Below are 12,801 nucleotides of genomic sequence, written 5' to 3'. Positions count from 1 at the left end.
CCTAATATTAGCAGTTCTTTTATTTTGTAAGTTATGAGTTACTACTGTTCACTTTTTATTGAGAACTGTATTTTTCTGGGTATTAAGTAGTTAATGTCAGTTTTGTTTTGATGATGATGAATAATATTTTTAATAATTTCATTGCCAGCCGGGCGTTGGTGGCGCACGCCTTTAATCCCAGCACTCGGGAGGCAGAGGCAGGAGGATCTCTGTGAGTTTGAGACCAGCCTGGTCTACAAGAGCTAGTTCCAGGACAGGCTCCAAAACCACAGAGAAACCCTGTCTCGAAAAACCAAAAAAATAAAAAATAAAAATAGTTTCATTGCCAGGTAACAAATTGTTAAAAGTGCCTCCCTTACATTAAGTTAATATGGGTCAGAAGATACAGTACATTAAAGTGAGATTAAAATTTGAAATAATTTTTTTAAGAATCTGGGCTCAAATATCAATTATATAAGTAAATATTTATATGGCTTTAATATTAAATCAGTCCATTTTTGTTTGTTTTTTCATGTCTTAATTTTTGCTGCTTATAGAACTGTTGTGACAATTAAAAATGTTAGTTGTAAAGTGCCTTGTGAGAACAAGTTAAACATGATTTCAGTTTGATGAACCTTGAAATCTCTTACAAGATGTAATTTTTTAAATACAAAATATTGACTGTCCCATGTAGTATTTTTTTACCCCTTTGCTTCTTGAGACCTTTCTCTTAAGTGATTCTTGGCAAATGGATCAAATGGTCCCACCACTTCCCTGACTCAGGATATGCTGGCACTCGTGGTGCTTGCTCTGTGTTGAAGGGTGGGAAAAGTTGTACTTGTGAAAGCTACAAAAGGTGAAAAAGCAGGTTTTGAACTGGAGTTTGATCTGTTTTCCAAGCTTTTTGTCCATGTTACTGTTTCTCACCCATCAAAATATCCTAAGTAATTTTCTTCTATCAGTTTACTGTGGCGCAGAAACATCCTGAGGGAAACAATAGCCCATGCTCTTGAGGAGCCATCTTTTAAGCCTAGAAGTAGACGGACCCATTTCTAATTTGTCCAAGGGAGAGTGGAACACAGGAGGGAGACCCACACAGGCCTCATAACATGGATTGCAGTATTCGGCCAAGAATTCCAGACCCTAGAAGAAAGGCTTTGACTACAGATCTTTGGGCTCTACTCAGTCCTGTTTAAAAACAGACACGGGCAGAGATGGCCAGAGTAACACCCTCTAATGTCAAGCCTAGAACCCAGGGTATTAAAGACTGTACTATAAAATCACAGCTGTTTAAAAAAATTACTATACTTTCCTTATTTAAAGAAAAAAACTCAAGTAAAATATCACACACCAAAATTAGCCAGGCCTCAAATCTGTATAGATCTCAGTAAGCTGCTATATAGCTATAGTTGCCATTCTTTTTCACTATCAGATACATTTTTATGCAGTTAGTCACCACTAACAATGAAAAAAATCTGTGACAGAAAAACAATTAGCTTTATACCTTCTTTCTTTAATATTAACCATATGCTAGTTTTTTGTTTTGTTTTTATTTTTTTTTTGGCTCATGAATATAGTATACTTTTTTATGCATGCTTGAGTTTTTAATGAACAACTCTAGACTGTAAAGCCTCTATTTAATTCTAATAGATTTAAGGTAGAAATAAGTCTCAGTGATTAAAAAATCTTACTAAATTTGGTGTTTCTAAGAAACATTGTATGATGAGCTCTCCCCCACTTCTGTCTTATTTTTATGTCTTAATTTTGTAGATCGACTTCAACTTCCAAGGAATATGATAGAAAACAGCATGTTTGAAGAAGAACCAGACGTTGTAGACTTAGCCAAAGAACCTTGTTTACATCCTCTGGAACCTGATGAAGTGGAATATGAGCCCCGGGGTTCGAGGCTCTTGGTGAGAGGTCTTGGTGAACATGAGATGGATGAGGACGAAGAGGATTATGAGTCATCTGCGAAGCTGCTGGGCATGTCCTTCATGAACAGAAGCTCAGGCCTTCGAAACAGTGCAACGGGCTACAGGCAGAGTCCAGACGGGACTTGTTCAGTACCCTCTGCCAGGACCTTAGTGCTCTGTGTTTTTGTCATTGTGGTTGCTGTCTCTGTAATCATGGTGATTTATCTACTGCCTAGATGTACCTTTACCAAAGAAGGCTGCCAGAAAAGAAACCAGTCAACAGGCCTAATTCAGCCAATTGCTACAAATGGGAAATTGTTTCCTTGGGCACAAATTAGGCTTCCCACTGCCATTATGCCTCAGCGCTATGAACTTAACCTACTTCCAAACCTAACCTCAATGACATTCAGGGGTTCTGTGACAATTTCACTTCAGGCTCTTCAAGCCACATGGAATATCGTTCTCCATAGCACAGGACATAATATTTCAAGAGTGACATTTATGTCAGCAGTTTCAAGTCAAGAAAAACAAGTTGAACTCCTGGAATATCCGTATCATGAACAAATCGCCATTGTTGCCCCTGAAGCCCTTCTAGCAGGTCACAATTATACCTTGAAGATAGAGTATTCAGCAAATATATCTAACTCTTATTATGGGTTTTATGGCATCACCTACACAGATAAAAGTAATGAGAAAAAGTATGTAAACCTCCTAAATGGTTTTTGTTCTGTGTCCTTCTGCATGTAACTTCTGCAGTGCAGATCCTTTTGCCCACACCATAAATGTTTTTAAATTTAGTAAGTTATGTGTAATATGTAAAAATATACTATTCTTTTAGGTAGAACTTGGAGTGAGATTTGTGGTGGAAGAGAGTAGGAGTGTGGTAGAAGGGGTGAGAGATTATGTTCTCTATCCTCACAAACTAACAAACTTTTCTTGAGCTTTTCATGTTTTATGAGATGTGTAGTGTCATCCTTCCCTGAAACTGCAGGCAGAAATTTTAGGAGGTACTTAATGAGTTGGAAAAAGAAGGTATGAAATGTGGCATACATACATTATTTTTAGTTAACTCATTAACTGGTTTACTTTTTAAAATGCCAGTTAGACTGTGGAATCTTTAAAAGTGTAGGAAAGAATCATAACTCAAAAAGAAAAAAAAATACACAATATAAGAGTATTCCATAGCCTAGTTGAATTATACTCTGTTGTTTAATCTTCATATTCATACCATAGATGGGTTTTCTGAAAGATGTAGTATATATTACTATGGAATATTCACAAACAATGATAATGTCATCTCTCCTCTGTGCACAAGACTACTTATATGCCCTTTATGTTAGTAGAGCATTCTTACATAATGCACTCATAATACTTGGTAAACTAGTTTAAGAACTATTGACACTGGCCAGTTGACTAATATATATTAATATATTGTTGTTGTTTTGTTCAGTGTTTTAGAGTTTTTATTTTCAATTTATTGAAAGAAAAGATAATTTCTATATTCCCCTCTCTTCCTCCCCTCCACTTCTACCCTCTACCGTGACCCCCACATTGCTGATTTACTCAGGAGATCTTGTCTTTTTCACCTCCCTATGTAGATCCTTGTGTGTCTCTCATAGGGTCCTCTTTGTTGTCTAGTTTCTCTAGGGGTGTGGACTATAGGCTGGGTTTTTTGTTGTTGTTTTATGTCTAAAAGCCACTTATTAGTGAATACATATTAAATTTGTCTTTCTGGGTTGGGGTTACCTCACTCAATACAAATATGAAAAAATATTATATATATATATATATATATATATATATTACGTATACAATATTCTGTCTGTGTGTATGCCTGCAGTCCAGAAGAGGGCACCAGACCCCATTACAGACAGATGGTTGTGAGCTACCATGTGGTTGCTGGGAACTTAACTCAGAACCTTTGGAAGAGCAGGCAGTGCTCTTAACCTCTGCGCCATCTCTCCAGCCCCGAAAAAATATTTTTAAAAGAGTAATTTTACTAATTGAAAACAAAAAGAACGTGTTAGTTCTTTTTTTTCCCCACACAAGAGATATGTTTAAATCGCTATAGAATGGATGTTTCTTTCTTAGCTTTTGTCAAACAATAGAAAAAAAAAATTTTCTTCCTCAGTTATCCAAAAACACTCAAGTACTAAGTAGGGTTGTTTTTTTGTTGTTGTTGTTTATTTTTTTTGGTACAAGTCTGCAACTCTCTTTTGGGTATTAAGAATTATCAAAAGCTGCTTCAATTTTCTTTTCATATCAAATTGTGCATCTGCTTTTTACATATATTTGAGGATTTTATACTGGTAGTTAGAATTTGAAATATGGTTATACTTTAGTGACCTCTACTTAATTTTAATGTCAGATAAATGACATTTTTTCTTTTATATATAATTTTAAAATAAATAGAATGCTATCCATACCTTTCAGTTGTTGAATGATTATCTAAAATTGAGCACAAATTTGAGATTGTAATGGTAGCCTTGTAGTTTTTAGCTTTAGTTATTGGTTTGTAATCTCTGTTATCCCTGGGAAATACAGTACTTTGCTCCCTATTTGCAGTGTACATTTTGTATGTAGAATTATCCACATATATAGATTGATAGACATACAAACAGACAGACACACCATGCACATTATAAGACAGTGACTTAATAATTGCAAACAGAACTCTAAGACAAGCTCCAGAGCTATCTCATCTAATTAGATTATTTCTATGGAATCTTTGGGCCTATTGGTACATAATGGGAAGAATGAATGCTGTGTAGTGGAATCCAGGGATTTTTAGTATAAGCATGTGTAAATTATTGACATGAGCTGAATTGAGTTATGGTACATGTTAGAAAAATGTGGGACTTGAAACTAAGAAATAGATAATTTAAAATGGTATTTTAAACTGATTTGGAAAAAACAGAATCTAAGTTTATTTATCGGCTTGCTAGTAACAGTGAAGGTCCCACATGATTGTCTATCTTGATAGAGGATAAAAGTTTCATTCTTTCCTTCAGGATGTCTGAAAACTATTAATCCTACAAAATTTTGTGTGGGTGTGTGTCCATTATAATTAGAATAATTATTTAAACTGAGAAGATGATTAGAGAGATGCATTTCTTGTTGCTTGGAAGGCAGATTTTCTCATCATTATACCACCAACACTCATGTTGCCTGGAAAATCATAATGTCTGATGCTTTGAATAGACATTGCTTGTGGTCAGGAAATTACCTATTTTCCACACTGTTATAAATGTAGCGTGTGCCTGTTTTTATCTCTGCACTTGTTTTCATTAGTAGAGGTGATCATGCTAGCTTTGGTGTACAGTTCTTTCACACTGCTTATTTCTCACAGTTTGAAGATCTGCATTATCTGGCCTTTGTTTTTTCTCATAGCCCATATTATGCTGAACTCTGAATTTCCTAAAATTAAGGATAACAGTAGCCAATACTTATTGGGAACTAAAACACTGTAAACTGCTTAGAGCATTTTATGTTTCTTTAGTCTTCTGCCTTCCCTTGTCAAACTCACTAAGAAATACTAAAATATTCATAAGAGCCCAGGACAAGGGTACATATAGTAATAGTCTGGCAGAGAGGGAACACAAACCCATGTTTCTTAACCACTGAATTGAACTGCTTCCCCGGTTCACACTTCTTTTCTTTGCATGTTATTTTTACCAGTGCTAAGAATTCTCTTACTCAACTCCCAGCTAATTCCTGTCTTCAAATTGGCTTGAGAAAATGCGGTAACAAGTTTTTCTGAAAGCAGACATAGTCACAAGAAAGAATAGGCATCTTGTATTCAGAACAGAGAACACGCTGTGCCTTCAGGAAGCAGCGTTCTCAGAGAAGTTTGAGTGAGATAGGTATTACATTGCTTGAACAATAATTAAAAATTTTTTTGTTTGTTTTATTTTTGCTTGGTTTGGTTTTTCTTAGAATGTTAGGATATATAATTAATGTTAGGATATATATATATATGTATATACATATATATATATATGTATATATAGAGAGACAGGGAGACAGAGAGAGAGAGTCAGGCGTGATGGAATGTACTTGCATTCCTAGCACTTGGGAGGTAGAGGCAGGAGGATCAGAATTTCAATACAGAATACAGGTGTGATGTGTGTGTACATGTGTATGTTCATATGTATGTACATATGTATGAGGCCAATTTGGGATATTTACCACCTGTCTCAGCCGAGCAGTAGTGGCTCACGCTTTTAATCCCAGCACTCGGGAGGCAGAGGCAGGTGGATCTCTGTGCGTTTGAGGCCAGCCTGGTCCACAGAGTGAGTTCCAGGATAGCCAAGGCTACACAGAGAAACCGTTTCTCAAAAAACAAAAGACTCTCTCAAGCAAAGAGAAGAATGTTATGATGTAATTTTTATTCTTAAATAGACCTTCTAATGTGAATAATAGGGATAAAATAGAACTTTATCTCATTCCTTTTACTAGGTAAAAACGTTGGCCATAAAAAAATGTTGGCATGGGGATTGGAAAGATGGCTCAGAGCTTAAGAGCACTGGCAGCTCTTCCAGAGGTACTGAGTTCAAGTCCCAGCAACCACATGGTGGCGTACAATCATCCACAAATGGGATATAGGGTCTCCTCTTCTGTCAAGCAGGAATATATGCAGGCAGAACACTTATACATAATAAAAAGTTTTTAAAAAACAACAGAAAAAGAAATGTTGGCATGGTTATTACATGAAGTTCGCGCTGCCTTTTCTGGGCCCATTCTTATCAGGAAAGACGTTAATGATTTAAGTGTGGGAAAGTGTTGTAGTTTCCTAGAACTAGTAATAAGCATCTGTATAGAACCTCCTATGTAGTATACAGATGTGAATTAGTAATAAGCATCTGTATAGAAGCTCCTATGTAGTATAACGATGTGAATTAGTAGTAAGCATCTGTATAGAACCTCCTATGTAGTATACAGATGTGAATTAGTAATAAGCATCTGTATAGAACCACCTATGCAGTATAACGATGTGAATTAGTAATAAGCATCTGTATAGAACCACCTATGCAGTATACAAATGTGAATTAGTAATAAGCATCTGTATAGAACCACCTATGCAGTATACAAATGTGAACTAGTGATAAGCATCTGTATAGAACCACCTATGCAGTATACAGATGTTTTGTTTTTGTAGCGTTTTACTAGATTCTGACTAAACTCTGAGCTTGGTGCAGGGAATCCTGTCTAAATCATAACATATGATAAAAAACTGAGATATAAGTCGCAGACTTGACAGAGTCATATGGCTAATAAATGTGGGCTCCAAATCCAGTTTTCTCTTTTCTGCTTATCTTCTAAAAGTGAAGTCTAAGGACTGAAATCAGAGGGTGCCGTGAGGGTGCCTGTGGCTGCTATATCATCTGGTACAAGAGAGGTACACTTGCCCTGATACTCTGCATGGTCTTCCACATGGGGATCAACTTTTCTTTCTTGATTAGAAATCTACCATTAACTCATGCTTATTTTTGTGCTTTTCACATGACCAATAATCCAGTTTGTTTGTATGTATTGTAGTCTTCACTGCTGCTGTTGTGGTGTGGAAGGGAGCACATCCTTTCTGTTCATCCTTGAAAAGAAAAAGGAGGGCTGGAGAGATGGCTCAAAAGTTAAGAGCACTGACTGCTCTTCCAGAGGTCCTGAGTTAAATTCCCAGCAACCACATGGTGGCTCACAGCCATCTGTAATGAGATCTTGTGCCTTCTTCTGGCCAACAAGCATACAGACAGACAGAACACTATACATAATAAATAAATAAATCTTTTTAAAAAAGAAGAAAAGCCCTTAAGGGCTTCATGTTGAAAACTCATTTAAAAAGCTACCTTTGTGAATCCCACCACATTCCACAGCTGCCCCAGATTATAGACACATACTGCCTTTTCCCCTTATGCTGCCTTCTTTTTCAAGTGTTTTTTCCCCCTTCTGTACTTTATCAGGTATTTTTGGTGTTCAAGGACCAATTCAGACTTTGTACTGGTTTCTCCACAGTGTCTTTAACTCCAGCAGAATTTGTTTTATGGCAATTGATGCTCCTAATGTGCTTCCATTGTTAGAATATGATTTGAAGCCTGCTTGAAGATGCTAGACTATTGTCTCTCTTAGTTAATTGTGGGTCCTTTAAAGTCTGGAATTGTATTTGTCTTCATACCCCTAGTACTTGGCAGGGTGCCCTGTCCAGTAGACAGTCAATAACTATTGTATTGAATTTGCATTTATTTTTAGGTACTTTGCAGCAACTCAATTTGAACCTCTGGCAGCAAGATCTGCTTTTCCTTGTTTTGATGAGCCAGCATTTAAGGCCACATTTATCATCAAGATCACAAGGAATGAACATCATACTGCATTATCAAATATGCCTAAGGTATTGTGATATAAAGGTAAAATCTTTGGATGGACCTCTTATCTCTGAGAACAGTTGGATCCCTCTTTACTATTGGTAGGAATATTTAGATTCATATGTGTATACTTCTGAAATAGTTAAATAAAAATGGAAAAATTTGCTAGGCTAAGGAACTCTTGAGGAAGGAAAAGACTCTGCAGGATTTAGAATGCGTGAGTAGGAGTGTGAAGTGTTTTCTTGCTCTACAGAACACTATGAATTAGTACAAACCCAGGAAATTACTTGAGAAATAGTGAACTTGCTCTTCTAAGCAGTGTTGAGAGTGTGAAACTGTGATTATTCTTGGTGTTTTGGCAAATGAAACTTTGGATTGTTGTCATGTAGAAATGGACAACAAAAATGCGAGCCTCTTTATTGAGTGTTAATTGTGTGGGAGATAGTAGAGGCAACACCCAGCAGAGGAGTTTTATGCTAAACATAACTTAGGGCTCCTTTTGTGTCTACTTGAATGGCTTTGTGTGGTCTGTGTGGTGCTTCATAGAACCTGTGTAGCTAGGGGTGAGGAATAGCCACAGCAGGCAGGTAATGCAAGCTACCCTTATAGACAGCATGATCCATCATTGTCACAGTCCTACTCGTAGCCAAACTCTTCACCTTAATCAGTCTTTATAGAGGTGGGCATCTACTTGTCTGATAAACCAAGTGTAACCAGATTCATGGTTGAGAAATCCTGAGAATTGCTGGCATTTCTCACCTTCAGTCTGTTGCAGACTTCTCTAGTGACCTAACATATTTGATTCCACTAAGTTTTCCTTATGGAGCACTAGATTGTGTTAGAAGATATCTTAGCTATAGTTCCTTTATAAAGTCAGTTGTCCTAAGGTTCTGGGGTGGGAAGGAGTTGAGTTTTGCTACAATTTTTAAATGGAAAGACAAAACTAATGCTCCCTGTAACTTAAATATATTGAGAGCTATGTTGGGGTTTTCATGATATTCAGTGTGTCCTTTTGATCAAGGGTGGTAGAAGAAACTGAAAGAAGGGGCTTTGTTCTCTAGAAATTTTTGTTGAAAGATTAAAATATGCAAGTATTATCTTCATTAATTTTTAGTTTCTCAGTATATTTGTCATTGATTGCTTTAATTACAGAACTGTCATCTTTTTTCTCTTTGGCTATAGAAGTCATCAGTCCCTACAGAAGAAGGACTTATTCAGGATGAATTTTCTGAAAGTGTTAAAATGAGCACGTACCTGGTTGCTTTCATTGTAGGGGAGATGAGGAACCTGAGTCGGGATGTAAATGGAACCCTGGTATGTTCCTGTACTAATTCTCTGAACACCTATTTATATAGTAAGCTAGATAGAATTAATTCTTTAATGACAAGCTTTTAGATCAAATTCTGATATTTTGTAACAGAAACACTACTTTAACTTAACTGTTGTGTTTATCTAAGTTGTTCTATTACCAATAAAGACTTGGGAGTCAGATATTGGGTTGGAAACCTGATAGACCAAAGAAGCCAGGGAGGAGCAATCAGCTGACCTTCTCTACACTTCCTACACCAAAAAGAAAGTCCAAAAAACCTTGCTAATCCTGTACCTCTATTGTATCCTGGATCCTCTATATATGCTATGACTAGTCCTTGTCAACTAGTTGCTGGATTCACCCCGATTCAAAGTTAACGTTATTAACACAGTCTCTGGGTGTAGATATCCCATTTATTGCCATTCATTTAATACCTGAAAATCAATAGTTTTCAAGTTTCCTATTTTATAGTAGAATCATTATAAGACAACATAATATACTAGCTTTTCTAGAACTGTACTGTAGAAAATATGATGGTCAGTAGCCTTATATAGCTCTTTAGGTTTAAACTAAAATAAAATGTCTGGAGAATCTCTGCTTGCCATACTTCAGGAGTTATAGTAGTTTGTGTGGCTATTGATTATAGTAGTATATTGGCTATAAAAATGAGATGAATACTCTTTTAAAAAAAATTTAGTAGCCGGGCAGTGGTGGTGCATGCCTTTAATCCCAGCACTCAGGAGGAATAGGCAGGAGGATCTCTGTGAGTCTGAGGCAAGCCTGATCTACAAGAGTGAGTTCCAGGACAGCTAGGACTGTTAAACAGAGAAACCCTGCCTCGAAAAAACCAAAAACCAAAAAACCAAAAACCAAAAAACAAAAAATTTAGGTGCTGGTCTACAGATCAGCAGTGTTTCTAAGCATGTGAAAGGCTCTAGTTTCAATCCCCAAAACCAGAAGAAAAAACAAGCCCTTGTTGATTTTATTCATAGAGAATGTGTACGATTGTTTAACTTAAGGGACTAGTTTATTTCCATTTTCTCATAATTGATGTTTTAATCAGGATATTTTGTTCTTCTTTGTCATTAGTACTCATGTGTAGTTATTTGATTTGAACTTTTATTTTATAGTAGAGATTTAAACACTGATGATAGAGAAGAATTCTTTTTAAGTACCTACTTCCTATTTACTTTTCAAACCTGCCCCCAATCTGCCATGCTAGCTTGTTATTGTCTGTAGGATTACATTAACATTTTTCATTTTGATATTTAAGACCATTCTATACAAGCTCAACTGTACTTTCAGTTGTTCTAGAGTGAATTCTTCCATCACTCCCAGTGTCACAATTTATTATCAAATATATAACCCATCACCATGTATGCTTTACACTGGGAGGAAAGTTTAAGAAAAGAGTTTCACAAATTTTTTTTGGGTGGTAGGCAGAGGCTTTTATTCATCTGTATTAGATGGCAGAACAGTTTAACAAGAATTTGTCTTTGGTATGAATGGAATTGGTCCTTCATAATTACAAGGTCTAATCTCTTGAAGAGACTACATCCTAATTCCCTCTACACCTCATTTTTCAGGACTAATATATATACAGAGATACACAGGAAATAAAATCCATTTATATGTATATATGCATTATATATTCATATAAGTACACATGCATAGGTAGAGTACACAATACATTTTTCCATATGTAACCATATCATTTAATCTTTTGCACACCAAGAGATTTAATCACATTTTTAGTGCTTCCTAGTAGTAAATATGTTTTTTTAACAGCATGAATAAACAATAGTTGTTGGAGGCTGCTTGTTCATTCCCAGCTGCCTAGACTTGAATAACCACACAGAAATTGTATTAATTAAATCACTGCTTGGCCAATCACTTAAGCGTATTGCTACCTAGTTCTTACATCTAGGATTAACCCATTTCCATTATTTTATATTTTACCATGAGGCTAGTGACCTACCGGCAAGATTCACGTCCCGTCTTTCCCCTCTGGCAGCTACATGACGTCTTGCAACTCCACCCTTTTTCTCCCAGGATTCAGTTTAGGTGCACCCCTCCCCCCTCATGCCCGCCTATCTCTACTCTGCCCTTTCACAGGCCAAGCCAGCTTCTTTATTCATTAACCACTAATAACAACACATATACAGAAGGACTTCCCACACCAAATAGTTTTACTATTTTTCTCCTTTTTTATTAGGAAATGGATAGGGCTATACTTTGTAGTAGCAGGCTGTGCTAGGAACTTCATGTTTCTCTTGAGGTTTTTGTTTTGTTCTGTTTGTTTCCTTGCTTCCTGCTTCTGTGTTTATCATCGATGGGCTAGTTGAAAGAATTAATTTCATCAGTCAGATATGAGTACCAAATCTGGCATGTAGCATTTAACTAGAGCCCTCAATTGTACTATCAATATAATTTTAATTTATTCACAAACATGTTTTTGTTCAAAATTTCTAAAGTAATTTAAGTCATGTTAAGGTTCCTGTTGTGATGAAACACCATAACCAAAGAAACTTGGAGAGGAAAGGGTTTGTTTGGCTTATACTTCCATAGCATTGTTCATCATTGAAGGAAGTCAGGACAGGAACTCAGAAAAGGCAGGATCCTGGAAATGGAAGGTAATGAAGAAGCCATGGAGGGGAGCTGCTTACTAACTTGTTTCTATGGCCTTGTTCCACCTGCTTTCTTATATAACCTAGGATAGCACTACCCACCATGAACTGGGCCCTCCCCTATCAACCTTTAATTAATAAAATGACCTAAAACTGGATCTTGTGGCAGCATTTACACAGTTGAGATTCCCTTCTTTCAGATGACTCTAGCTTGTGTCAAGTTGACATTAAACTAAACAGGACACATCCCAAGAGTCTTTCAATCATCCTGGTACACTTTGCCCATTTGATATAATTTCCTTCTAGTTCAACTAATCAGTCATTAAGATTTTATTGTTACTTTAATCCTCCCCTCTTAACTACCCCATTAATTGTATGTGTGTATATATATGTGTGTGTGTGTGTGTGTGTATCAATAAATAGACATATATAAAACATATTAACAATACATTATTGTTAAAATAATAAAATTTCAGAGCCCATAAATTTGATTAGTGGGAGGAACATAGAAAGAGTTGGAGAAAGAAGAGACTCAATATATTCTTTATGTTAGAAATTCTTGCTTTCTGTAATGTGTTCAGTTAACCTGTTTTGGGAAGGCAATGTGTCCTTTAGAT

At 36.3% G+C, this 12,801-nt stretch overlaps 1 protein-coding gene across 2 annotated transcripts in view; it reads left to right on the top strand.

Annotated features, from left to right (window-relative positions):
- Window positions 1-12,801, top strand: part of LOC121466643 (leucyl and cystinyl aminopeptidase) — a 96,563-nt gene that overhangs the window by 43,455 nt on the left and 40,307 nt on the right. For both annotated transcript variants that reach the window (XM_041680430.1, XM_041680429.1), the window contains exons 2-4: window positions 1,750-2,590; window positions 8,136-8,274; window positions 9,431-9,562. In XM_041680430.1, coding sequence (XP_041536364.1) covers window positions 1,773-2,590; window positions 8,136-8,274; window positions 9,431-9,562 — 1,089 coding nt within the window. In that variant the 5' untranslated portion in view covers window positions 1,750-1,772. The remainder of the gene's footprint in view (window positions 1-1,749; window positions 2,591-8,135; window positions 8,275-9,430; window positions 9,563-12,801) is intronic.

This window comes from Microtus oregoni, unplaced genomic scaffold (genome assembly GCF_018167655.1).
Source record: "Microtus oregoni isolate MIOR12 unplaced genomic scaffold, Mior012 000033F_ref0000390, whole genome shotgun sequence".
NCBI lineage: Eukaryota > Metazoa > Chordata > Mammalia > Rodentia > Cricetidae > Microtus > Microtus oregoni.
This window is presented reverse-complemented; position numbering and strand designations above follow the sequence as displayed.